The sequence below is a fragment of the Trachypithecus francoisi genome, unplaced genomic scaffold (assembly GCF_009764315.1).
Source record: "Trachypithecus francoisi isolate TF-2019V2 unplaced genomic scaffold, Tfra_2.0 Lachesis_group5, whole genome shotgun sequence".
NCBI classification, from domain to species: Eukaryota; Metazoa; Chordata; class Mammalia; order Primates; family Cercopithecidae; genus Trachypithecus; species Trachypithecus francoisi.
The window spans coordinates 27,960,510-27,988,300 of NW_022681470.1; the positions used below are offsets into that span (position 1 = coordinate 27,960,510).

The 27,791-nt window shown below is 39.5% G+C and overlaps 1 protein-coding gene across 3 annotated transcripts; it reads left to right on the forward strand.

The window, feature by feature from the left end:
• The first annotated feature begins 841 nt into the window (after positions 1–841).
• FMO2 (flavin containing dimethylaniline monoxygenase 2) lies at positions 842–27,585 on the forward strand. 3 transcript variants are annotated; one of them, XM_033197176.1, is made up of 9 exons: positions 842–986; positions 1,333–1,470; positions 10,100–10,288; positions 13,385–13,547; positions 16,023–16,165; positions 20,443–20,642; positions 21,831–22,186; positions 24,247–24,319; positions 25,317–27,585. In XM_033197176.1, the coding sequence occupies exons 2-9, from the start codon at positions 1,339–1,341 to the stop codon at positions 25,666–25,668; spliced, it is 1,608 nt and encodes a 535-aa protein (XP_033053067.1). In that variant the 5' UTR covers positions 842–986; positions 1,333–1,338; the 3' UTR covers positions 25,669–27,585. The 3 variants fall into 3 exon arrangements, with proteins under 3 accessions (XP_033053067.1, XP_033053068.1, XP_033053069.1); XM_033197177.1 differs by lacking the exons at positions 13,385–13,547; positions 16,023–16,165 and having other exon boundaries at positions 879–986; positions 25,317–25,718; XM_033197178.1 differs by lacking the exons at positions 842–986; positions 1,333–1,470; positions 10,100–10,288; positions 13,385–13,547; positions 16,023–16,165 and adding an exon at positions 18,467–18,615 and having other exon boundaries at positions 25,317–25,718.
• Positions 27,586–27,791: the final 206 nt, after the last annotated feature.

Sequence of the window (27,791 nt, forward strand, 5' to 3'; positions counted from 1 at the left end):
GAGAATAAAGTTCTTTACCTCATCAGTTAGACTCGTAAGGTATACAAGGGCTTGCTAGTCTCCTTAGTATGCTAATAACTGAAATTGTTAGCAAAGGTAATCATTTAGTTCTATATCAAGGCAAAAAGAGAGCAGTGGATAGAAAGATCTTAGAAGTCCCACTAGGTTCATCCAAGCCACCATACACACAGGCAGAAAAATCAAAATAAGGTATGAGTCTGAACAGGGTGAGCAATCTAGGAAAAGATGAACACAGTATGCTAGGACCCAGAAATCATCAAGTCTGTGAAAACTAAGCCAGAACAGAAATGTGAATTCCATAAGATCAGGGACATAATCTGTCTTGTTCATCCAGGCATGATAATCTGCCAGAAATAGTGCTTAACTATAAGAACTGAATATTTGTTAGATAATTAAACCACCAACTAAATGAGATTCATGCAACCATGAAAAATCCTGCTATAGGTGCACAATATTGATATACTGGAAAGTTAAAAAATCAAGTTGGAAATTAGACTGCTATTGCACTTTTGTTTGTGTGTGTGTATATCTATAAATAGGTGGAAGAATACACCAAAACATCAACAGCAGTTGCCTCTGGGTGGTGAGGTTAGGAGTAATCTTAACCTTCTTGTTATTTATCTCTGTATGTTCATTTGTGAATATTTATTACATCATTATAAAAAGGATTTTTAAGCTATCTGTATGTATAAGAGTATATGTTGCTACTGTGTAAGAGTATATGCTGTTACTGTAAAGATATTGCATCACTACTGTTGACCTCAGAACATGCACCTATTGCCTAATTCTAGGACTCCTAGCTAAGTCTTTGGAGCTTCACCTGGAAAAATGCTGGAGGAGATGGAGCTCCTCCCATTTCTCACAGCCTCCTCCTACTCTTAAAAACACTTCCAACTGCCTCCCAGCACACAACCAAGGGAGAAAACTATTCTGTCAAGAGACGGTGCCAAACGGCAAAAACAAAGGTAAGGTTGATTGCTGGGGAAAGCAGCTGAAAAGGAAAAGCTCAAAACTCTAGCTGGAAATTTGGCTCACATACCTAGTATGTTACTGCATAGACTGGCTTTGTTGAATGCGTCGCTTTTAAATGTTAAAGCTAGATGTAAGCAAGGTGTGCAACAAAGTCCATAAGACAACTCAGCTTTTCTCAAAGGCAAGGAGAGAGGATTTTTGACTGGCTCTTTCTTCAATAGTGCTACTTATTAAATTACCACTGCTACAATGTTTAAAGCCAACTACCTGACTACATCATAAGGATTCTCTTACCCGTTGTCCCAGTTAAGTAATGTCGATTGATCAACTCCTTGACAGGAACTGATGGCAAAGAAGGTAGCTGTGATCGGAGCTGGGGTCAGTGGCCTGATTTCTCTGAAGTGCTGTGTGGATGAGGGACTTGAGCCCACTTGCTTTGAGAGAACTGAAGATATTGGAGGAGTGTGGAGGTTCAAAGTAAGTGAGATTTTCTTGGGTCTTGAACAGGTTGTGTTATTTCAGGGTGAATCATAGTTACTCATGGGTCATACTGAGAAGTTATTAAACAACTTTGATCAGATTTTATTTCTATTTCTTGACGTGGCCATAATGGAAGTGAAGTCATAGGCTGGCACCTCTCCCCTGGTCAATACTAACCCAACCTAGGTAGCTGACCCAGGCATGTAAAATATGTCTTCTTTTGGATTCAGCAATTGTCTTACAGTCCATACTTTTGTCATTCTGTAATACACTAATATTAGAGAACATTTTACAAAAATAGAAGTAACTAGGATTCTTCAAGATATCACTTCTGCTTCAATTATAACCAAATGCTTCTTTAGAGAACATGCTCTTATCATTACTATTTTTCTCTGACAAATGAACCATGTTTGTTTACTGAGCTTTATCAATGACATTCTAGTATAACTGCCGTGAAACTCTTTGTTAAATATGTTTCACTAATTAAATGTATTCTATTAATCAAACCAAATATTGATAATGCTAGTTGTATGTATTAGTCCATTCTCACGTTGCTATGAAGAAATACTGAATGCTAGTTGTATGTATTAGTCCATTCTCACGTTGCTATGAAGAAATACTGAGACTGGATGATTTATAAAGGAAACAGGTTTAATTGACTCAGTTCCACATGGCTGGGGAGGAACTCAGGAAACTTACAGTCATAGCAATGGGAGAGAGAGGTGCTGAGCAAAGGGGGAAAAGCCCCTTATGAAACCATCAGATCTCATTAGAACACACTCACTGTCGTGAGAACAGCATGAGGGTAGCTGCCCCCTTGATTCAATTACCTCCCACCGGGTCCTTCCCATGACATGTGGGGATTGTGGGAACTACAATTCACGATGAGATTTGGATGGGGACACAGAGTCAACCCATATCGCTGTCCTTCACAATTTGTATAAAAATTAGAAAGTTGCATAGACAGACAGCTATAAGGATTTATAATTATTCCTTCCCACAACCTCTCAATAGGTAGTAGCTTACCACCTTCTAACTGTGAGATCTTGAGCAAGTTATTTACATCCTGTGTTTCAGTTTACTCAATTATAAATGGATATAACAGGAAAGTGTGATTATCTCGTAGTGCTATTTTGAAGATTAAGGGAGATAATTCATATAAAGAACTTAGATAAGTTTGGGACTCATAATAGAGTTCAATAAATGTTAGCTACTAACAATAACTATATATTTTATAGATGAGCAAACTGAAAGTGAGGGAGGTTAAGTGAGATGGCCAGGGCCACACAACTGGAGGAACTGGCCTTCAAACCAGGGCCTCTGTGACTTCTAAACAGATAAACCCTGACTTACAACCATTAAACAAAAAGTTTACGTTCAGAACCCAAAAGCAATGACTTTAGAATTATGTAATCAGGTATCTCTGAGATCTTAAAACACACATACGTAAAAGATTAAACAAAAGTTTACGTTCAAAAGTTTAATTATGTAATCAGGTATCTCTGAGATATTAAAACACGTAAGAATATTCCAGATGGGAGCAAAAGGTTCGACTACATGAAAATCAAACTGATATCAGCAGAGACCACACAAAGGGCTCTCATTGCAGGCTGGTTAGTTAGGAGGATGGCAAGGTGACCCAGGACCTGCACGTGCTTTGTCAGCTCAAATTTAATCTTATGCCAACAGGGATCTTTGTTAACATCCAACATTAGACTTCTCAACTACATATGACCATAAACCACACCTACAGGGTTTCTTTTCTTTTTAATATTTTTTTGAGACAGGGTCCTACTCTGTCGCCCAGGCTACCATTCCCAGCCATGCAGAGTTTCCTAAAGATATTGATTCCTTTGGTTAAACAAACCTGCCACCAAAAAAAAAAAAAAAATTGATTCGTGGGCACCATCCCAGACCTACTGAATCAAAATCTTCTGGGAGTTTTTAATAAATATCTCAAATGAATCCTGTAAGACAAGTTTGGTAATTGTTACACAAACACCTAATTTAAAAATCTGATCATTCTACTATCTAAACACACTCAGAGTTAATGATGGAGAAGGGAGAAATGTATTCTTCTGTAAGACAGGTAGCTTTGCAAAAAGGAAAACAGCTTAAATCACATTCATTTCTTATTAAAACCTGGTGATTAACATCATTTTAGCTTTTCCTGGGATGGTGATATGTGCTGGTCATTCCTGTCTTAACCAAAGATATTTTTGTCCACTCTAGGTTCACAGGTAGACTTCAGTTGGGAGTTTTTTTTTTTTTGAGACGGAGTCTCCCTCTGTGGCCCAGGCTGGAGTGCAGTGACTCAATCTCGGCTCACTGCAGACTCCGCCTCCCGGGTTCACACCATTCTCCTGCCTCAGCCTCCGAGTAGCTGGGATTACAGGCGCCTGCCACCACGCCTGGCTATTTTTTGTAATTTTAGTAGAGACGGGGTTTCACCATGTTAGCCAGGATGGTCTCGATCTCCTGACCTTGTGATCCTCCCACCTCAGCCTCCCAAAGTGCTGTGATTACAGGCATGAGCCACCGCGCCCAGCCGGTAGATTCTTAACCTAAACAAGAAATGTAGAAATTATAGTTGTTCCTTGGTATATGCAGGAGATTGGTTCCACAACCAATCCCAGTATACCAAAATCCTTGCAAGCTCACATCCCACGGACTTATTGTCAGCAAAAGAGATGAGAGTTAGCTTGAATAGTCTGCCAACAATATGATTTGATGAATTCTAGGAAGGTATTTTCTTCAGTAAAATATTTCTCCAACTATCCTATTGCCAGTATCTAAAATTTCAGATTAGAGATACCTTCCTATTCACTAGAAAAACTGGATTAAAACCTGAATAATTAGGCTTTATTGAATATTAAAGGTTAAGTATATAACTGTGGAACTTGTAACAGTATCACATTTCAAATTCCTCTTAAAACTATATCCAATAGAGGAATGTAAACTATTGTCTCCACTCAACGAAGTCAAAGAGTCTCCCTTCAGAGTGAAACATAAAATAAGCAAAATTTCACAGGCTGCCTGCAGGAGGGCTATGTGAGGGTTTTGGTTACCAGGTGACTGAGTTTCAGGAAGGTTGCTGGGAGCCCCACGCTCTTCCCTGGGAAACTTTGCCTCTTCACTACTCTACCATCCAGAAGCAATGTTTAAAATGGGTTATTAATTTTTATATTTACACAAATCCTTCTGAGATTACTTAACATATTTGGTGGTGATAAATTAACAATAAGTAAGTAAATTTAAGAATCGTCCTATGCCCAACCCAGACAATACAGAATTCTTCCAAACTCTCCAGCACCCCCTAGTGGCACATATGGACCATGGGACAGGTAGGTAATTAGCATATATTTTTAGCTCTGTTTCTAGCAATGGGAAGCACTTGGCAAGCATCACCTTTTCTTCGCAATACTGCTAGGAAGTACGTATTATGATTACCTTTATTTACATATTAAGAAGAAACAGTTTTTAGATAAAGAATTTGCTCAGGGGAACATAGGTGGTGGGGAAAAAAATGAGGGTTTACAATTTTGGAGCTCTCACACTTAATAACCTTGCTGAAGTTTTGATAGAGGAAAACATGATCATCTTTCAGTCACTAACCTTCGCTGTTTCCTTTATTGTTCCTAATACCTTGTAGTCACGTGGGAGTTACCATGTATAGTTTTTTTTTTCCCCCCTGTGGGTTTTCTTTTAATATTTGGATCTCCTCCTTTTCCAGATGTATATGTTTAGTTATTTTAATTTTCATGTAATACTCTCTAGACATATCTCAATCTTGATTTTCTTCCTCTAAGTTCAATCTGAAATATCATTTTCTCTCTTAAAATATGGTTCCCCCAAGATCCAACATTCCAAACAGATTGCCAATGGGTGTATACCCTTTACCCTGAAAGCAGCAGAAAAAAAGGTGGAAAATACCTGAGCCAGGGAGCTTAATTAGGGGTCTCTATCAGTGATCAAGGGGGACACCAGCCTAATGAAAGATGACAGAAGATAGCAATACTCTAACAGAGATGTGGTTCACAAAGTTCATTGTGCAGAAGCAGCTAGGGAGCACTTCTAAAATACGGAATCTGGGCCTTTTTTTTTTTTTTTTTTGAGATGGAGTCTCACTCTGTCGCCCAGTCTGGAGGACACTGGTGCAATCTCTGCCCACTGCAACCTCCACTCCCCGGCTTCAAGCAATTCTCCTACCTCAGCCTCCTGAGTAGCTGGGATTACAGCCTTGTGCCACCACACATCTGGACCCATCTTCTAATGCAACTGGTCCACTGACTGGCATTTGAGAATTGCAATTTTACCTCTAACTGTAGGACAAGGACGTAAGAAGAGTTTCAATCATATTCAATTAAGGTAATGGAGCACATAGATGTAAGGTCCATCCGAAAGAGTGAAATGACAGAATCACAGAATATTTTTATTATTTATTTATTTTTTTTTTTTTTTTTTTTTTTTTTTTTTTTTTTTTTTTTTTTTGAGACCGAGTCTCGCTCTGTCGCCCGGGCTGGAGTGCAGTGGCTGGATCTCAGCTCACTGCAAGCTCCGCCTCCCGGGTTCATTCACGCCATTCTCCTGCCTCAGCCTCCCGAGTAGCTGGGACTACAGGCGCCCGCCACCTCACCCGGCTAGTTTTTTTGTATTTTTAGTAGAGACGGGGTTTCACCAGGTTAGCCAGGATGGTCTCGATCTCCTGACCTCGTGATCCGCCCGTCTCGGCCTCCCAAAGTGCTGGGATTACAGGCTTGAGCTACCGCGCCCGGCCAGAATATTTTTAAAGAAAAGCATTTTATTACTTCTAACTGCTTATGATAACTACCCATGAAAGCAAAATTATTGATTGGTAAGGGTCAATATAATGATGTTTCACAAACAAAAAGTTTAATTTGTAAGTTTTTGTAATTCACATTTACAATAAGTGAATCTGTTTCTGCTTTATAAATTTGCTCCCTTGAGTAGATTAAATATTACCCTTATGATCTTCTTTAAACTCAGTTTACAACCTTTTTATTGTCATGAAGTCAAACATAAACTTCAATTCAGATCGTGATCAAAAGATCATAAATTCTAAATAAGTGCTATCTAAATTAACTTGGTTTGCTAGAGTTTTCTGACATTCTGAAAATTCTATATTAGAAGAATTCTTTATTATATGATCATTTATGTTAAAAAAATGGCAAATTCTATACATAAGGAAATTCAGACTATCTATATTTATGCTTAAATATATTATCCAGGCAGTACGAGTACTTAATATGTGAGTTAAATTTATCAGTTTTGAAAACTGTGTCTCTGTCCTCCTGACTGACAATAAACCCTCTGTCTCCACTTTCACGTCTCCAAAGTTCAAGTGCATTTTAATTCAATATAACAATAAGCTCCACAAAGATATAAACTATGTTTGTACTGTTAGCATCTTATCCCTAACTCCAAGCCCAGGCCCTGGTCAGGATAAGTATTTGATACATACTTGTCTATTAAATCAATGTTAATCATCTCTTCATAACTATGAAAACTAGGCCAATTTTACCCAGATTTCTCTAAATACACAGACACCTACTTTAGCAAACTAAATGTAGAAAGAAGCACATATAAAGGCAAGGGGATTTTTTTAGCTGCTATTTACCAATTAACCCAACAATAAAAGTTTATCACTTGGCCAGGGCGCAGTGGCTCATGCCTGTAATCCCAGCACTTTGGGAGGCTGACGGGGGCAGATCACCTGAGGTCGGGAGTTCCAGACCCGCCTGACCAACATGGAGAAACCCTGCCTCTACTAAAAATACAAAATTAGCTGGGCATGGTGGTGCATGTATGCAAGCTACTCAGGAGACTGAGGCAAGAGAGTCACTTGAACCCAGGAGTGGGAGGTTGCAGTGAACCGAGATCATGCCATTGCACTCCAGCCTAGGCAACAAGAGTAAAATCCTGTCTCAAAAAAAAAAAAAAAAGAAAGAAAAGATTATCACTTGATCTTCAGAAAAAGAATTGTGAGGTCATTATTGTTTGCTGACAGACTACACAAGTAAAATGAAACCTCCCAAAGTTTTGCCCTGGCCCTAAGATTACCGTAGGGCCTCAGACATCAAATCAGTTCTTCTCATCACTCAAAATTCCCTTAAAATTGACCTGATAGAGGAGCCAACCACATTTTTAAGCCAAATTATTGGATTTTTTAAAAACTAGCATTTTGGCTGTCGTATAACTGTCTTAGTTTAACTGATTCAAAACTGTGGCTGGCTTAGTAAATTTAACTCTAGTGGCCAATAATAGAAAAGAGATCAATATTCTTAAGTATTTCGAGCCTGGCATTCTGCTAAGTACTTTATTCACTCTCATTAAAGCCTTGGAACAATTGTTGCATGTTTAAGTTATTAGTGAGCCCCGTTTTATAGAGGAAAATGAGGAAACTGACCTATGTAACTTGCTCATGGTCACCAAGCCATTAAAGGTGGCAGAATTAGGACATCAACCCAGTCAGTCTGACTCCAGAACCCTCCTATTTATCTCTACTCTATACTACTCATAAAATTATTTGGTCTTGGGGCTGGGCGCAGTGGCTCATGCCTGTAATCCCAGCACTTTTGGGGGTCAAGGTGGGTGGATTGCTTGAGCTCAGGAGTTTAGACCTGCCTGGGCAACATAGTTAAGACCTCATCTCTACAAAAAAAAAAAAAAAAAAAAATTAGCCCGTGTGGTGGCACATGCCTGTGGTCCCAGCTACCTGGGAGGTTGAGGTGGGAAGATCACTTAAGCCCAGGAGGTTGATGCTGCTGTAAGCCATGATCATGCCACTGCATTCCAGCTTGGGCCACAGAGTGAGACCCTGTCTAAAAAAAAAAAAAAAAATTATCTGGTCTTGAGAAAAATAGTCTTTTTTGCTTCATAAAATATTTCCCATTTTGAGAATTTAAGAAACTCATTGTCTTGCCAATGATATTATATTCAATCATACTGAAACATCTAGAAATAGTTTACACATCAGTTTGACTTCAGTATTATGCAAGTTGAAGCCAGTGTGTGAAAGTAAAAACACTCTACCATTATTTGTTTATACAGAGTTCAGATCATTATATCCTTGTATATGAGACAGAAACCCCCTTGCATTCTAGGGCAAACTCTTTGGATATTAATATGTATAGTTAATAATAATGCCATACTAAATTCTAACAACCTAGAAAGTTAGCATACCTTAACCTGATTAGCTTTTACCAAGTTACTTGAAATTATAACAAAGTTACCATTTAAATCTTGATTCTGGCCAGGTGCAGTGGCCCATGCCTGTAATCCCAGCACTTTGGGAGGCCGAGGTGGGCCACTTGAGTCCAGAAGTTCAAGACCACCCTGGGCAACATGGCAAAACCCCATCTTTACTAAAAATACAAAAAATTAGCAGCGTGTGGTGGTGCATACCTGAGCCCAGGAGGTTGAGGCTGCAGTGAGCTGAGATTGTGACCTTGCACTCCAGCTTGGGCAACTAGAATGAGACCCTGTCTCAAAATAAATAAAATCTTGATTCTAGACCAGCATAAACACACTACTCATGAAAAATGTCCTAGAGTAGGCATGAGTAAACAAAATAAATGATGAATGAATGAATGAAAAAAATAGAGAGGAGCTGGGCATGGTGGCTCGCGCCTGTAATCCCACCACTTTGGGAGGCCGAGGTAGGTAGATCACTTGAGGTCAGGAGTTCGAGACTGGCCTGGCCAAAATGGGTGCGGTAAAGAAACCAAAAGGTAAAGAAACCCTGTCTTTACCAAAAATACAAAAATGAACCAGGCACGGTGGTACCTGTAATCCTAGCACTTTGGGAGGCTGAGGCGGGCGGATCACGTGGTCAGGAGATAGAGACCATTCTGGCTAACGTGGTGAAACTCCATCTCTACTAAAAAATACGAAAAAAAAAATTAGACGGGCGTGGTGGCAGGCGCCTGTAGTCCCAGCTACTCAGGAAGCTGAGGCAGGAGAATGGCGTGAACCTGGGAGGCAGAGCTTGCAGTGAACCAAGATGGCGCCACTGCACTCCAGCCTGGGTGACCGATCAACGTCTCCAAAAAAAAATAAGATATCAGTGCTACTCACCTTTATCATTTGACAATGATTGATTTGTGTAAAGGGATTCAAATCAAAATGTGTCAAAATGTGCAAACTCCCTTTCTCCAAAAGTACTCATTTTAGAATACTGAAATTCTCTATTATGTTCTCTGCCCAGTGTCCCAGGGTTTACTGGTTTCTAAAGAGCTAGTGGCTGTATACAGCCTCCCCAAGGGGAATTTAGGAAGCAAGCTGGTTGTCACAAAGACTGACATTAAATAGGTAGAGACCCAGGATGCTAATATCTTGCAATGTGCCAAAATAATTGTCCCTGACCCCAGCCTCACCACTGCCACATCACCCCTACCCCTCACAGTGAGCGTTACAGGCAGGCAATAAACTGGTGTCATCACAGAATGATGGATGGAACACATAGACTGCACTCATCACCTAAACATTGTCACCACACCACAGCAACCAAAGACAATTGTATCACCCAGGGGTTAGATGTAGGAAGAGTAAAAAACAAACAAAAAAATCGAATGTGTAATTATCACTATTTTATTTGATCCTTCAGGAGAAGGTGGAAGATGGCCGAGCAAGCATCTATCAATCTGTCATTACCAACACCAGCAAAGAAATGTCCTGTTTCAGTGACTTTCCAATGCCTGAAGATTTTCCAAACTTCCTGCATAATTCTAAACTTCTGGAATATTTCAGGATTTTTGCCAAAAAATTTGATCTGTTAAAATATATTCAGTTCCAGGTATTGTATTTTTGGGGAAATGGGTTTCTCTACATTAGTTCAGCTATTTAAATAGAAAAGTTACTCTGATAATGAAAGCGATTATGAATAAAGTATTCCATTCTAAGTGTTTGTTGAAATATAACAACCTGATATAAAACCCAAAAAGTAGTGTTATTACCCTTGATATTATAGATTATATACATTTATTGAAGAGGAAAATCATCTGTTAAAGGTTTGAATAATATTGATGTCAAAACATTTTCTTTTTTTCTGAGACAGAGTCTCACTCTGTTGCCCAGGCTGGAGTGCAGTGGCACAATCTCAGCTCACTGTAACCTCTGTCTTCCAGGCTCAAGCGATTCTCCTGCCTCAGCCTCTGTAGTAGCTAGGACTACAGGCACACATCACCATACCTAGTTCATTTTTGTATTTTTGGTAGAGATGAGGTTTCACCATTTGGGCCAGGCTGGTCTCGAACTCCTGACCTCAAGTGATTCACCTGCCTCAGCCTCCCAAAGTGCTGGGATAACAGGTGTGAGCCACTGCACCCGGCCTGAAAAATTCATTTAAACTAACATCTGTTACCATTGAGTATGCCTAGCTTCATTTGCCTTGAAAGGACATATACCAAAATTAAATTGCTGTTTTGTTTTCTTACCTTCTTCATAGAAATGGGATTTCTTAGACGTGTATTAAATAAACTCCTTGCTCTCTGTCCATACTAGAAGGCTGTGGAAAGTATTTTTACTTATCATTTTTTTCTGAATGCAATCTCTTGCAACCTAAAGATGGCCAGATCATTTTGAAATACACTTGGAGTTAGCTTTTCCTGTGCTTCCTCAGAAACAATCAACAAAAAACAATATTTTCATTAAGCATGCTGAATTTTTATCAATAGTCTATACTTTGAGAAATAGCTACTATGCTTAGAAAATAAAATATAAATCACATTTCCTGGCCAGGTGTGATGATTCATGTTTGTAATCCCAGCACTTTGGGAGGCTGAGGCAGGAGGATCACTTGAACCCAGGAGTTTGAGACCAACCTGGGCAATACGGTGAAAATCTGTCTCCAAAAACATTTTAAAAAGATTATCCAGGCATGTTAATACCCACCTGTGGTCCCAGCTACTCGAGAGACTGAGAAAGGAGGATCACTTGAGCCTGGGAGGTCAGGGCTGCAATAAGTGGTGATTGTGCCACTGCACTCCAGCCTAGGCAACAGTGAGAGACCCTGTCTCAAAGTAAGTAACATTTCTGGATAAATAACTTTTAGTGAGGCTTATTTTTTTAATACATCTCATTTTCTTAGTAATTCTAATACTAGGTTTATATAATATCAACTTAAATTTTGATGAAAATTTGTATTTATAAATTCCATTAAAACGTCCAGTTCTACCTAATGTAGTTTTCCCCCAATTCCTAGATCTAACTTGTGAATAACAGATTATGTGTACCAGAAGGTTTTGTAGCTTTGTACACTTAACTATCAATCTACTTAACAAACATATTGCCCCCTTATGATATATAACTTCTATTCCATTCTTTTAAAGATCATGTTAGAGTTGCAAGGGAGTCATTTCTCTTGGCTATGGTGTTACTGCTGCTTTTGTTTCTCGAGAGTGAGAGGGGTTGGGAAGACTAGTTTCTCTTTATTGATCCCTGAGTTGGTGCAAGTCCTAGGTGTTAGGGCTCAACTCGAGAAGCAGGCAAACTGTAACAAGCCCTGTTGCTTATGATTGTCAATGTAATCTACCCAGTGCTTCTCAAACTTTAATGTGGACATGAATCACCTGGAGATCTTGTTAAAAATGTAGGTTCTAATTTAATAGGTATGGGGTAAGTTCTGAAATTCTGCACTTCTGACAAGCTCACAAGTGATACGGAAGATCCTGGTCCTCAAGTCACATTTTGAATAGCAAGGATCTGCAGCACTTCAGTTAATATACTACTTTGAACTACAATCTGAAGTCTTTTCTCTCGTCTGAAAATTACCCAGATATTTAAAGCCCTTTCACAAGATTTCTACTAATATTCCATATATATTTTTAAATTGAGACAGCTTAAAAATTACCAACACAGCATTTTGAAAAATATCTGAAGATTTGAAATATATAAAAGACTAAAATACTTGCAAATGAGAAGCATGCCATTCCTCTAGCATTATAAACTTTGCTTCCACTTGACATTGTTTCTTAATCCAGCAGATATGAAACATTTATGTACAATTTTAAAAATTAACAGACCTCCAGTGAGCTACATTTTAAAAAATCAATGAACCAATAAATCATTTTATTCAAATGAGATCACGAACTGTCTTGCTCACATGATGTGCTGTTTTAAAAATAGTAAATGTTAAAAACTATCATTCTGTGGAATGCTGACCATGTGTCAGGCACTCTGCAAAGTGTTTTACATGAAATGTCTTCTGTAATACAAAGTCCACAAAGAGGTGGCTACATAAAACGTTCCTGACATATGCCAATTGCATGATCACTTGAATTATTGATTTGTTTCCTTGTTCAGACTATCAAATAACAAACAGAAGTTCTTTAAAAGAAACTTATTTGGTAATAGAGCATTGTAATGAGAATGTACATGCCATGGTAAACTATGTGTATATTCAGCGAGTTAAAGGAAGACAAAGGTTTTTAAATGGGGGAGAAATACAATTACATAATTGCTTTGAAATAATTATATAAATAATATAAAGAGCAATAACAAGGGTGATGCCAGTCAGAGATTGGACAGTTACTGAGCAGATGCTCTTGTAGAAGTCATTTTTGTGTAAGATGATGATGATCTTTCTGCAAGGTGGTGGTTTTTGTAGTCTTTTTTGTTACCAGGCACACACCATGAGAATCTGCTTTTTCTGGCCTTTCCCAGTTCTATTTGTTGGGTTTCTTAACATTAGTGACTCCATCTGGATTCTGACAGTTTTCATAAGAACTTGTTTTTCTTTTCTCTCTCAAGTCCTTACTCAGTATTCAACACCCTTAATAGACTGGCCCCACTGCTGAGTCAGGCCTCTTGCATGAAGCAGCAATGAGAAGGACACACTTGGCCCATGTTATCCTGGAGTAATTCTCAATGATGCCTTCTCTGTTTCTTCAAGACAACTGTCCTTAGTGTGAGAAAATGTCCAGATTTCTCATCCTCTGGCCAATGGAAGGTTGTTACTCAGAGCAACGGCAAGGAGCAGAGTGCTGTCTTTGATGCAGTTATGGTTTGCAGTGGTCACCACTTTCTACCTCATATCCCACTGAAGTCATTTCCAGGTGAGACCCGCAGGGATTCCCAGCTTTTTGGAGTAGGTTTACAGGTACTTTATATGTAGTTTAGATTGACAGGCAGGATTCATTGCTGCAACTAGGCACAACTTGGCTCAATAAGATTGAGATAGAGCTAAAAAGATGAAAGACACCAAACAGCATCTTTGTTTCTATCGGCCTCTGAGTCTTCATCACACATAGATCTCAGAGCCAACTTCCTTGGAAGTCACTAAGTCCTCAGCAGAATTTTAGAGAATGCACATCAAACTGGTTCTCTGTTGGAGAGGCCCTTCTAGTCATGTGCCTGCATTGGCCTTTTTCTACCCTGTCAAACACCGAGCCTTTTCCACAGGTCCATTCTCACACACAAGGGGAGCACTCCTAGAAAGAAATGCTTCTGCAAGTTAGTGATGGGGAGAGAAGTGCAAGAATAGAACCCTGCATCCACCTGTTCTGGTCCACCCAAGTCTTTCCTCAGAGAACACGCTTCTTTCCCAAGGCCCTCAGGAAAATAGGTAATATAGTGGTTCATAGGCCAGGCTTCATATTAGAATCACCTGGGGAGCTTCTAAATCCCTGATGGCCTGGGGACCCACCCCCCCGATTCAAACACTATGTAGTGTTAGAGCAATGAAAATTTGCTCAGGTGATTTTAATAGTCAGGATTAAGACCTGCTCATCTAAAGCAATTGTTCCCAAATAGAATCACCTGGAGGGCTTTTCAAAGCACAAATTGCTATGCCCCACCCTCCATATTTCTGATTTAATAGGTGCTATGGCTTGAATGTCCTGTCCAAAACTCATATTGAGGTTAATCCCCAATGGGACAGTATGAAGAGATGGGGCCTCTAAGAGGTGATTGAGTCATAAGAGCTCTGCCCTCATGAATAGGTTAAGCCATTTGTGGATAAATGGGTTAATGGATTATTGGGTTATCACAGGAGTGGAATTGCTGGCTTTATAAGAAGAGGAATAGAGACCTGAGCTAGCATGTTAGCATGCTTGGCTCCCTCACCATGCAATACCCTGTGCTGCCTTGGGACTCTTCAGAGTCCAAACCAGCAAGAAGGCTCTCAGCAGATGCAGCCGTTCAACCTTGACTTCTCAGCCTCCACAATTGTGCACCAAAATAATTTCCTTCCACTATAAAATATTCGGTTTCAGATATTTTGTTAAAAATAGAAGACAAACTAAGACAGTAGGTCTGGCATGAGGCTGAGAATTTGCATTTCCAACACCAGGCAATGCTGATATTGCTGGCCATGTGACCACGCTTTGAGAACCAATAATCTCATTCTTTCAAGCAACCCCACCGTCAATGGCAAATCCTTTATAAAGTCGTGTGTTTGTGGGAAGTGTAATAGTAACTAGGAAAGGACACAGAGAAGCTTGTCTGTGATTAACCATCAGCAAGTCACTGATTTATACAATATGGAAACCAACTCCTATGTTCCTGGTTTTTAGTTTTAGTTTACTTTTGGAAAATAAGATTGCTAAATTGTTTTCTAACTATTACACAATAGCACTTCATAATGTGCTTAAGAAATATTTAAGAGTATCTGATAAGTTTTTTTTTGGTTTTTTTTTTTTTTTGAGATGAAGTCTTACTCTATCACCTAGACTGGAGTGCAGTGGCACAATCTCGGCTCACTGCAATCTCCACAACTTCCATCTCCCAGGTTCAAGGGATTCTCCTGCCTCAGCCTCCCAAGTAGCTGGGATTACAAGTACATGACCACCCCTAGCTAATTTTTGTAGTTTTACTAGAGACAGAATTTCATCATGTTGGCCAGGCTGGTTTCAAACTCCTGACCTCAGTTGATCTGCCCACCTTGGCCTACCAAAGTGCTAGGATTACAGGCTTGAGCCACCACACCCTGCCTAATATGCGATATTAAAGTGTCAAGCGTCATTATATAGTCCAAAATAGTATAATGGGAAGCCAAAAGACAGTATCTGGTCCTGCTGTATTCATGACCATTTGTTTGTCTCTATCAGAGCCTCCGAAATCAAAATCAACCCCTTTGGTCTTGTTTTTTTCTTTTTTTTTTTTTTTTTTGGTGTTGAGACAGTCTCACTCTGTCACCCAGACTGGAGTACAGTGATGCAATCAGGGGTCACTGCATTCTTTACCTCCCAAGCTCAAGCAATCTTCCCACCTCAGTCACCTGAGTAGCTGGGACCACAGGCATGCGCCACCATGCCCAGTTAATTTTTGTATTTTTTTGTAGAGACAGGGTTTCACTATGCCGCTAAGGCTAATCTCAAACTCCTGAGCTCAATCAACCTGCCTAGGCCTCCCAAAGCACTGGGATTACAGGCCCCACCTGGTCTGGTACCTAAACTTTATGTGCTTTACTCCTATAGAGAAGAGGCAAAGCAAATTGACTGCAGAAAGGAAAAGCTGACAATGCAGTTTTATTGAAATCAGCTTGACATAGTTGCTCTGGAGTTCAGACTTCTCTCTTCTTCCCCCTGAAGGTATTGAGAGGTTCAAAGGCCAATATTTCCATAGCCACCAATACAAGCATCCAGATGGATTTGAGGGAAAACGCATCCTGGTGATTGGAATGGGAAACTCGGGCTCCGATATTGCTGTTGAGCTGAGTAAGAATGCTGCTCAGGTGCGATGCTCTCTGCTTACCATGTACCTAGAGGGGAGGAAGTGGGGATGCTATGCTGGAGAACCCCAGCCATATAATCACGGCTCTAATCCTCATTAACTAGTTGGTTGGTAGTCCATTGTGGCATCATAGAAAATCTGGAAGTCAAGAAACCAGTTTATCTCCTAGCTCTGTCACTAACCAGCCATGTATCCTAGGAGTGATTCATTTCACTTCTCTGGGCGATGGCTCCCCCATTTTTAAAACGGGAACTTTTGACCAGATGATTTTCCAAAAAGAGGCCTTTCATCAACATGGCTCACTGCAGCCTTGACCTTCTGGGCTCCAGGCTTCCTTTCATCTCAGCCTCCTGAGTAGCTGAGACTACAGGCACATGCCACACCACACCCAGCTAATTTTCATATATTTGTAGAGATGAGGGTCTCACCATGTTGCCCAGGCTGGACTCAAACTCCTGAACTCAAGCAATCTGCCCACCTCAGCCTCCCAAAGTGCTGGGATTATAGGCATGCACCACCATACCCAGCCAAGACACCTTGTTTCTACCTGGATATTTAATGAGAGGTTAATCTGTTCATATTCTGGAGAGTGGCTTTTAGAAATTTAGTGCATATTTGAATTATATTTGAAATATAATCTTCAGTTACCCAAATATTATGAAAAGAAAGATTAAATAGATAGTAAGTCTCTCAATTAAAATCATAGATATTTAGGTGCTTCCTGAGGCCTTCTAACCACTGTCTTCTTAGCACCTGCTCAGGAATGACACCAGCTTAGCTGCCAAAAAGTCAAACATTACACGATGCTGCTGCTGACAGTGGTGGTAAGGAATAGCAAAAAAATAAACTCCTTCTGCAAGGATAGACCTAGGCAAAGAAAGAAAAATTGCTAAAGGCCCTCTCCCAAAGCATCCCCTCTCAAGAAGGCCTGAACAAGATGCCCAATCACTCTTACACTAGCTCCCTCAGCCTGGTATCTCTGGCCACCCAGGGCTTACCATGGCCCTCTGCACAACCAACAAATCATTTTCATTCTGAGTCTTACACTTTCAGGACTCTAGATACCCAGTGGCAAAAGTTATAAGCAAACATGACGCCTGCCCAGCAGGTTAATGAAGGGGTTGCATTGGGCCCTGTCAGAGTCATCTATCAGTCAGTGTTAGTCAGTGCCAGCCTGGGAACAGAGCAGGTCACTAACACCAGAAAGAGATTTACTAGACCCAGTAAGTCTTCACTTTTTGAGAATAAACCTCTGTCACTTATCACCTCAGTGTAAAGAACAAATGAGGGGGCAGGAACTGTGACAGCCTGGAGAGGAGCAGAGCTGGAAAGTGAGAGTACCAGCTCTAGGCTCTTTCATGCTGGGAACACCCATAAAGCCTAACAGTGTATAATGGGGCAGTATGGGAGGAGCTGATGTAGCAGTCAGCCAAGTGAAGATCCATCCTAGACTACTACATATTGTCAGACCAGTGATTTGGACTTAGATTTCTTCATTCCAAAGATATCAAATCTTAGATGGCAAGAACCAGTTCCTTGTATGGGTCTTGCCCTACAGAAAGCCTTATGGTGCCAGATTCAGTATTAAGTAACTACCTTGGCTCTATCTGTATGCCTTACAGCTCCTTGTGCAAAAGACTTTGTTGACGTCTTCCTCTATCAGTGTAAATGCCACTAGGTGCCCCCTTTTTAGGAGGTACTTCACTTTGAGGTCAATCATCTTTAAAACAGTCTCAATAAATTCTGGGGCTATGCATGTGATACATCACCTACATAGTAGATTCCTCCTAAATATGTTATAATCATACATTTCCAGGATTATAATCATTCATCTGCACTCATCTCTTCAATATTTATTAGAGTAACAATATAAATCTATAACTATCGTAAAACCTTTTACACAGAGTAATATACTCTCAAGCCTTCTGTGAAAAGACTAACCAGAGACTTTACAGGAGCTATATATGCTAGGAACAGAACTAGATGCATCTGCATAACTTGAAATTATCACCTGAACTCACCAAAATTCTGACTGTGCATTGCTCTGTTAAAAGAAATTCACCTTTATAAGGATACAGCACTCTCTACCACAATCCAAAAGCACCACTCAAGATCATATGGGATGGTGCTGCGTCATTGTATTAATCCATTCTCACGCTGCTATGAAGACATACCCAAGACTGGGTAATTTATAAAGAAAAGAGACTTAATTGACTCACAGTTTGGCATGGCTGGGGAAGCCTCAGGAAACTAACAATCACGGTAGAATACACCTCTTCACGAAGGTGGCAGGAACTAGAATGAGAGCGAAGGGGGAACTCCTTATAAAACCATCAGATCTCGTGAGAACTTACTCCCTATTAGGAGAACAGCATGGCGGAAACCTCGCCCGTGATTGAATTACCTCCACCTGGTCCCGCCCTTTACACGTGGAGATTATTACAATTCAAGGTGAGATTTGGGTGGGGGCACACAGCCAAACCATATCAGTCATTTACCTACTTCTGACCAAAAACCAAATCTCTGGCCTTTGACCTAAAGCATGCATCTCAGATAAAGCAGACTGAGCCTAAATCTTCATGTTTCTCTCGCTGTTGCAGCTGGTGTCACTAAGGCAGGTTAGACTCCCCTGCTGTAGGGAGGGTCACAACAGAAAAAGAGTGAATCAAACAGGCAGAGCATTCCACTTGATCCTGAGGAAGAAGAGGGGACAGTAAGTCACGGAAAGAGACACTAATGGAAATATTTTTGTATCTAATATCTAATCAAAGTATTGCCAAGTCAGCCTAAGGGCAACGGCAGGAGAAATTCAGAACACAGGAATATACCACACACAGACCAGCAATGCAGGAATGCTTGGTGTAGGTGCTACCTCACCGGCTAGGAATTTAAGGCCCATCCCCACAAAATTTGTCTCCAAATTCTGGTTCACTCCAGTCATAAGGCACTGTATGAAACTCCTCTCTTCCAGCCTAACTTTACAAAATAACAGCTAGCAGTACTTATCACTTGCCAGGCAATATTTCAAGTACTTTATGTATACCACCTCATTTAATCTACACAAGAATGCCATGAGGTAGGCATTCTTTTTATACCCCCATTTTACAGAGAGAGAAACTGAGGCACCGAGATTGAAATCATTCACCTATGGAAACACAGATTGAAATAGTTCACCCACAGTAGTACCCAAGCAGCCTGTATCCAATTCTCTTAAGTAAATTGGTTACCTTGCAAGTGAATCTTATGTGTTTATCAAGTATAGCCTTAAACAAAACTCATTGGATGGTACGTGAAAATTTAAGAAGCGGTTCAAATATGCATTTGGACAATGGGGGAGTAACAGTAAACACAGCAAAATATACATTTGAAAAGACATTAAATGTACATTTTGGAAACGAGAAATCTTAGTAAACAAGGTAAAGAATACATCTGAAAGAGGATTCAGATGTGCACTTTAAGAGAGAATCACAGTGTAAGTTCAGAGTTTTTAACTTTTAAAATACATATCAGGCACTATGGCTCCTGCCTGTAATCCCAGCACTTTGGGAGGCTGAGGCAGGAGGATTGCTTAAGCCCAGAAATTTGAGACTGACCTGGACAACATAGTGAGACCATCTCTACAAAAATATTGTTTGAATTAGCTTGATGTGGTGGTCATGTTTGATGGTGAGGTGGGAGGATCTCTTGAGCCTAGGAGGTCAAGACTGCAATGAGCCATGACTTCACAACTGCAGTCCAGCCTGAGTGACAGAGCAAGACCCTGTCACACACACACACAATAATAAAGTCTTTTAAGTATGGAAGGAAGATTATTTCCCTTGTTATTCTCCATCCAGAGATATGCAGATGCATACACTTATACTAGTGTAGTCACTAGGCTATAATCACACGTTTCCAAGGATTATAATCATTCTACCTGCACTATAGAAGAAACGTAGGTGGGTGGAAAACATGAGAGGAGGGAGGAACTTTCTCTTAAGGAGCAGCAAACCACAACTGTAAACATGGGAAAGTCTTGTGGATTTCATCATCAGAATTAGCCCAAAGACTTTCTCATGTCTGCATGAAGTTCTCAAGACTTAGTTACAGTCTTCCTATATCAGTGTAAATACCATGGGGTACCCCTGTTTAGGAGGTACTTTACATTGAGGTCAATCATCTTTAAAACAGAATCTCTGTAAATTCTGGGGCTACACATGTGATACATTACCTTCGTAGTAGATTCCTCCTAAATGGGACAATGCCCTAATTTAAACTGCATTTCTTTTTGCTTGCCAGGTTTTTATCAGCACCAGGCATGGCACCTGGGTCGTGAGTCGTGTCTCTGAAGATGGTTATCCTTGGGACTCGGTATTCCACACCCGGTTTCGTTCTATGCTCCGCAATGTACTGCCACGAACAGTTGTAAAATGGATGATAGAACAACAGATGAATCGGTGGTTCAACCATGAAAATTATGGCCTTGAGCCTCAAAACAAGTAGAGTTATTTTGCTTTAATGGTATACTCGTTGGTGAGCAAAGTTGTCTGAAGGTGTCTCCCTTAACAAAGATTCAAATTGCTAATGTGGTATTTCAAACTACAATCTAACAATATGAGTACCTTATAGGTCCTGGAGTTTGGATTCTAAATTTGTTCTGTATACCTTTAAAAACACTTAAGAAGATGAAACAAAAGTGTTACAAGCTGCTCCAGAAAGCAAAACTAGGGGAGAACTTTCTAATGCCCAGAGTTATCTAACATTGGAGAAAACTATTTCAAGAGACTATGACCTGCCTTTCAGAGGGGTGTGGGGGGAAACATGTAATTCTCCATCGAATAATTTATGCTTTGCTAACCCTATACCATGAAGGTTCTTCCTATGAGCAGCCTTGGAAACACATTCCTTTTTCTTTGCTAAAAGACAAATCTCTGTTGATGTCAGTTATACGTCAGTGATTTAAGCACAAGCGAATGTTATGAATGGTTCTTTTGCTTTAGTTGTTACAGGTTTCTTCCCTTAAAAAACAGAAGAGCTTTAGAATCTTTTAACAAATGCCTGCCATGTAACTACTGTATTCTAAGATCTGACATAAGTGCCATATATTGTCTATTAAAAAAAGAAAAAGAAAATGTTCTCAAATCTACAAAAAAAATAAGCAGATTTTGCATCAACATCCATGTTATTACTAACAGAGACTCCATGGATATTTGGGATTAACAAATATCACCAAACCTAATTTTATATATTAATTTTCACATTAATCCCTTCATAGGTTTCAAAATTAGTGGAAATTTAGCAAATTTTTTATTTCGTACTTATGATCAAATAGGAGTTAAATAAAACAGCAAAATAATAAAAGCTAGATAGCATGGCAAAGGTTAAAAACAGAGATGGTATAATAACCACCATAATACTCAGGGATTTTTGTCTAAGCCCTAGGGGATGCTTCCTTCTTTAAAATCTCTTTCACTCACGTCGCCTACATGTTTTCCCTTATTTATTGATGGGAGGTATTCATGACATGAGAATTAAGTCAGAAAATAAGGACTGGCACAGTTAAGTTAGAGTTTTACAGATATTTGAAAAGCCGTTTTATTTTCAGAGCCATACCCCAAAAATGTCAAGAGGGTTCAAGATTCCTCAGGAAATGATCCTTCAGAATGTTTTTCTTCTGTATGTCTCAGATACATTATGAAGGAACCTGTACTAAATGATGATGTCCCAAGTCGTCTACTCTGTGGAGCCATTAAGGTGAAATCTACAGTGAAAGAGCTCACAGAAACTTCTGCCATTTTTGAGGATGGAACAGTGGAGGAGAACATTGATGTCATCATTTTTGCAACAGGATATAGTTTCTCTTTTCCCTTCCTTGAAGATTCACTTGTTAAAGTAGAGAATAATATGGTCTCACTGTATAAGTACATATTCCCCGCTCACCTGGAGAAGTCAACCTTTGCATGCATTGGTCTCATCCAGCCCCTAGGTTCCATTTTCCCAACTGCTGAACTTCAAGCTCGTTGGGTGACAAGAGTTTTCAAAGGTAAGTGTGTGGGCAAGGGAGTGGCTAAGTGTTTCAGATCTGGTGAAGTTTATCAATAATGATAAGAATGTTGCCTGAGATAAAAAGGTTGCCAAGAAAAAGTTTGACAACCTTGGCTGTTCTCACAAGATTAGCTTTCTGAAAAGTTACTGGAGAATTCAAAGAATAACAAATACAGGAATCTGGTAATAATAAATACCTGCAATCATCCCTTTAAACTATTAGACTGTCAAGAGAATTTCAACTGGCATAAAGCTAAGTGCATGTTAACTTTCCTTTGAATCGTGAGAGATAAGTTTAAGAAAAGCATCTGTGTCTCCTGGTTTTACCTACGTGGTGTTTAAAACATCCTCAGCATATGTGCAAATCAATTTAACTCTTAATACCTGAGTAGCTCAACTTCACAAATCCCTACAAGTTATAAAATCATTAAAAGGTTTATTTCTGAGTGCCTGTGTAGCACTTCATACTCCTCAAAACAGTGCTATCTCCCTGCCTGCAGGGTTCAATTCTGTTCAGCTAGGTATTACTGAATACCTAGCCCTGTGCTGTGAACTGGTGGGACTGAGAGAAGTTTAAACAGACCATTTCAACATAATATGACAAATGCTTTGATTGAGTAATATACGGAGTGCTCAGGGAAGGAGAGAAAGGGCACTTATCATGGTAGAAAAAGGAGAGGGCACATGATAAAGGAAAGCGTCCTGGATAACTGCATTTCTCAGGGGCAGAAAAGGGGATTGCCTGAACAAAAGCATAGAGGCAATGATGCATATGGAAAGGTACATTATATTTGACATTCCTAGAGCATGACATAGGAGGCAGAGAGAGAAAAGAGATTACTCTTGGAGAAGGAGACAGGACACAGGAATTTTGTAAGACATGCTATGGCGCTTAGATTATAAATTATAGATCAGTTCTTCCCAAATATGGCTACACATGAAAATCATCTGATGGATCCTTAGGGACCCTGATTAAGTAAGACTGGCCAAGGGACCTGGAATATGCATTTTAGAAAGTTCTTCAGCCCGGGGCACCAATGGAGGGTTATAAGCAAGGAACAGGCATTAGCAGATTTACACTTTGGATAGCTTGTTTCAGCAGTAGTGTGGAATACAGATTTGAAAGTGGGGAAAGACTACAGCCTCACAGATAAAAGAGAAAGTTACTGAAGTAACCTATGCTAAAATATGATGCATCCTGGGCCAGGGCAGAGATACAAAGTGGAAAGGAAGCCATAAGTGTGAGAAAGCATTAAGGGAAAAATCAGCAGGACATTATGATTGGTTCAGTGTGGGAAAGTCAGAGAAACAGAGAGGAATCAAGGAGGGCTTACAGATCTCCGGCATTGGAAACCAGGTAAACAGTAGTGCTGTAAATAAAAGGAGGTGTGCAGAAAATGATGCAAGTCTGGACAGGAGGGCTTCGGTGAGGAACTTAGGCCTGGACTGCTTGAGTATGAGATGTCTGATGACTCTAGGCAAGGGGACTTCACCATATTTCAACACATTCAAAGCTCAGGGTACATTTGTGGGCAGGCAATGTAATCATGAGCACACAATAATAACTCCTGCATCGATCTTTCCCTATCTCTACTGCCCGACTCTCATCTCTCACCAGGTTTATTTCAACAGCCTCTTTACCGGTCTCCCCATGGGCTTGCGTCCCTGGAGTCCATTTTCCTAAATTCAGCAGCCAGACAGATCTTTCCAAAAAATAAATCTGATCTCACTTCATGCAGAAAACTTCCACAGCCTCCTGTCACCTTTAGGACAGAGGCCAAACTGCTAGTCATGTCTGCCAGGTTCCCAGACATGCTTCCCTTTTCCAGCCTCTTCTCTTGGCCCTCTCCATCTTGTAGTTCATGCTGTAGACTGTGCTCCCTGGACAGCATCACATGGAGTGCTTTGGGAGTGGCACCCCATGAAGTTCAACAGCACAGAAGCCCTGACTGGTATGACATGGTTCAATGGCCACAGTTTAATTTTAAGAATCAACAACTAGATAAAGTAATGATATTGACTCAAACTTACTATTCAAACCAACCTTTTATTCCTTAGGCTTGTGTAGCCTGCCCTCAGAGAGAACTATGATGATGGACATTATCAAAAGGAATGAAAAAAGAATTGACCTGTAAGAATATTTTTTAATTCTTTACATGAAGCAGTGTTTCTCGAAGTACAGTGATCTAGCTACTTACAAGAACCGCCTAACTGCCTGATAAAATGCAAATTTCTGGGCTAGAGCCCAGATGATTGAATCAGAAACTCTGTGTGTGAGGCTAAAAATTTCATTTTTATCTTTTTCCTAAGCGATTCTTATACATACTAGGTTAAGACCCAAATACTTAAAGATAAGAATTGTACCAAATCAGAGCACTTCTCCTTGGCTTAATTTCATTTCAGTTCTATATGATGCCCATGTCAGATTCCATAACTTCTCAAGCCACCTACACTCTGTGGTTAGAGAGGGAATGGGATGAGACAGTGGTGGTGATAGTAGCTTGAATAGCTGTGAAAAGTTAGCTGGAGAATCCCCAACAAAATAAATTAGGAAGGGGTCGGTATGAAGGTTCAAGGATTTGTACTTTGTGATGAGGTAAAATGAGGTTCAACAGTGATTGAGTACCCTTGGAAAGTTGATTTGGGGATTACATCAGGTGTAGGGAGTTTTCTCTTGTTCAAATTCAATTTTACCTAACATTGATTATCTACTATATGTCATCCAGACTGCCAGGTACTTTAGTAATTTAACAAGCAAATATTAAGCATCTCCTCTGAGCAAGACACCAAGCTATGCTTTCATACGCATTATCTCGTGAATCCCTGCCACCATCCTGACTAGTATGTACTTGCCTGGAGATTTCCCACTGCCTAAAATATGCCAAACAATGGTGATCATCTTGTCACATTTCTAGAGCATCCATGAATTCATGGCTCTTTGAGGGCCTATTCTCAATCCGAGATATGAGCCTCCTGGAACAATAAACTCATACTTTCCACCAGAGATTCATTCAAAACTCATTCATGTATTCACTCATTCCTTCATTCCTTTAGCAGTTTTGAATGCCTAATATTCTAGAAAACTGAGAACATTTTGTGAATATTCCCTTTTTACTTTCTTCACTAAGGTTTGGAGAAAGCCAGAGCCAGACGTTGCAGACCAATTATGTTGACTACTTGGATGAACTCGCCTTAGAGATAGGTGCGAAGCCAGATTTCTGCTCTCTCTTGTTCAAAGATCCTAAACTGGCTGTGAGACTGTATTTCGGACCCTGCAACTCCTATCAGTATCGCCTGGCTGGGCCTGGGCAATGGGAAGGAGCCAGGAGTGCCATCTTCACCCAGAAACAAAGGATACTGAAGCCACTAAAGACTCGGGTCCTGAAGCATTCATCTAATTTCCCAGTTTCCTTTCTGTTGAAAATCCTGGGCCTGCTTGCTGTTGTTGTGGCCTTTTTCTGCCAACTTCAGTGGTCCTAGTGAGCATAACACTTTGGGCTTTATTATCTTGTCAGTCACTACCTCCTAAAGAAAAAAAAAACTGGCAGAAAAAATATTAAATTCATGTTCTAATAATATATTTTAGAGTTAGGTAGTACAGGTGAGGGGGAAATTGTAGAGAATTAGCAGAATTGGGTCTATGTACAAAACCAAATTGTGTCATGCAATTTTGCCATTCCACGCTTCCCTCAGTTCACAAAAGTTACCAAAAAGTAAAATAAAATAAGACTGGCTCAGGTAAATAGTGCTGCCAGCCCTGATACACGGGAGTTGTATGGAAAAATAGTAGAATTACACAGCATGAAAAGCAGCCCATGGTTCAAATTATTAGACAATTTAAATTGTGGGTAAATATTTAAAACTCCCGAACAATGTTTTTGATGGTCTTCTATCCACCCTACTTGGTAACAAAGTTCTCAGATGTTAGGTCATGTTTCATCTGCTCAGTCGGGGATCACGCAAACTACTAGAGAAAAAAGTGAGAGGATAGATTTAGAAAACATCAGTAATTGCTCAGATGAACTTTTAGGACCTCATATTTAGAGCTAAGCAAATAGCCACATTTCCTATATTTTGACAGAAATTCTGCTGGAAAAATTAAAATTAAAATGTCATGATAGCTACCTAACAAATATAAATGTTTAATGCTTATCATAGGCCAGACATTATGCTATGTGCGCATCATATGTATTATTTCATTTAATTCTCACAACAATTCTGTGAGATGGTTACAACTATTATAGTCATTTCACAGATGATGAAACTAAGATTCAGAGCAGCTGATATTGTGAGGCAGCTGGAATTGGAACCCAGGTTTGTTGAACTCTAGAACTAAAGATCATAATGTTGTCTTATAATATATTTATTTACAAAACACTTCATTATTTATAAAGAATTTATTAACAGTTTATCTTATTTATACTCATATATCTGTTACTTTGGGAGGCCCTTTACATAGAAAACAGCATTCTTTTTGCCAAATATGACCAAATTACTTTTATTTATAATTTTTGATTTATATTTCAGCTAGATCTAAAAAGCATCTGAAGGAATTTACAATGAAAGATACCTATGCAATAACATTTAGGATAATCTTTGACATTTTGGAAAAATAAGAATTGAGGGAAAAAAAGTGTATCTCCCAAGTAGATGCAAAGCATTATATTGATTGACACTTGTATCTAACTCCAGTCTTACAGATAACCAAGGCAAAAAGCTACATAAACAATATGTAACCTCTGACACTTGGTAAAAGGAAGTATACTGGTCTGTTAGGAGAGACAAACATTTTTTTTAGAATTGAAGTCTAAAACAAACAAAAGCAATTCAATGTCAATAGACATTGAGCAACGTAATAGACGAACATCTCCTTATGGAACATTTGTTACAGCTGCTCCTTCCATGAACTGTGCTTTGTAAACTGAGCTCTGTGGTGAGTCCAAACCAAACCCTTCCAAGAGAGAACAAAGGTCAGAGATGTTGAAGATTTCAACAAATTTCTCCTCTTATTTCTACCAAGCCTTTGTGAACATTGTTCTTCATTTTGGCCTGGATTTCTCCCTCAGGGACCTAGAACAATGGAATGTCAGTCTCTGTAGTTAAAACTTTTTCTTTAAAATTCAATTAAGTTATACCAGGATTTACAAGCAAGATTTTTTTTCTTCATTGCTCCCATAAGCAAATTTGTTTTAAAATAATTGTAAATTAGGTATATACTTAGTTCTTGGTTAAAAAATATATTGCTTTGTTAAGTATTAAAGATTTTTTGTAAGCCATTGTATTAATAATACTAATAAAATTTATCAAGCCTTTACAGCAAGGGTCAGTGAATTACTACTGCCTGTGGGCCAAATCTAGCTCACTATCTGTTTTTGTAAATAAATTTTTATAATAGTACACAGCCACACTCATTCATTTATTTTATGTGGTTGCTTTCAAGCAACACTTGTAGAGTTGAGTAGTCGCAACAGAACCTATGTGACCCACAAAGCTAAAATACTTACATTCTCACCATTACAGGAAGACTTTGGCAATTCCTGCTTTATAATATGTAAGGCATTGTCCTGTTTTGCATAACTTGCCTTATTTCGTCATTATCACTA

Coding starts and splice junctions, on each gene's coding strand:
- FMO2 (XM_033197176.1), top strand. CDS start 1,339: ATGGCAAAGAAGGTAGCTGTGATCGGAGCTGGGGTCAGTGGCCTGATT. Junction 10,289..13,384: donor TAAAATATATTCAGTTCCAG/GTATTGTATTTT, acceptor TGTTTCTTCAAG/ACAACTGTCCTTAGTGTGAG. Junction 22,187..24,246: donor GGTGACAAGAGTTTTCAAAG/GTAAGTGTGTGG, acceptor TTTATTCCTTAG/GCTTGTGTAGCCTGCCCTCA.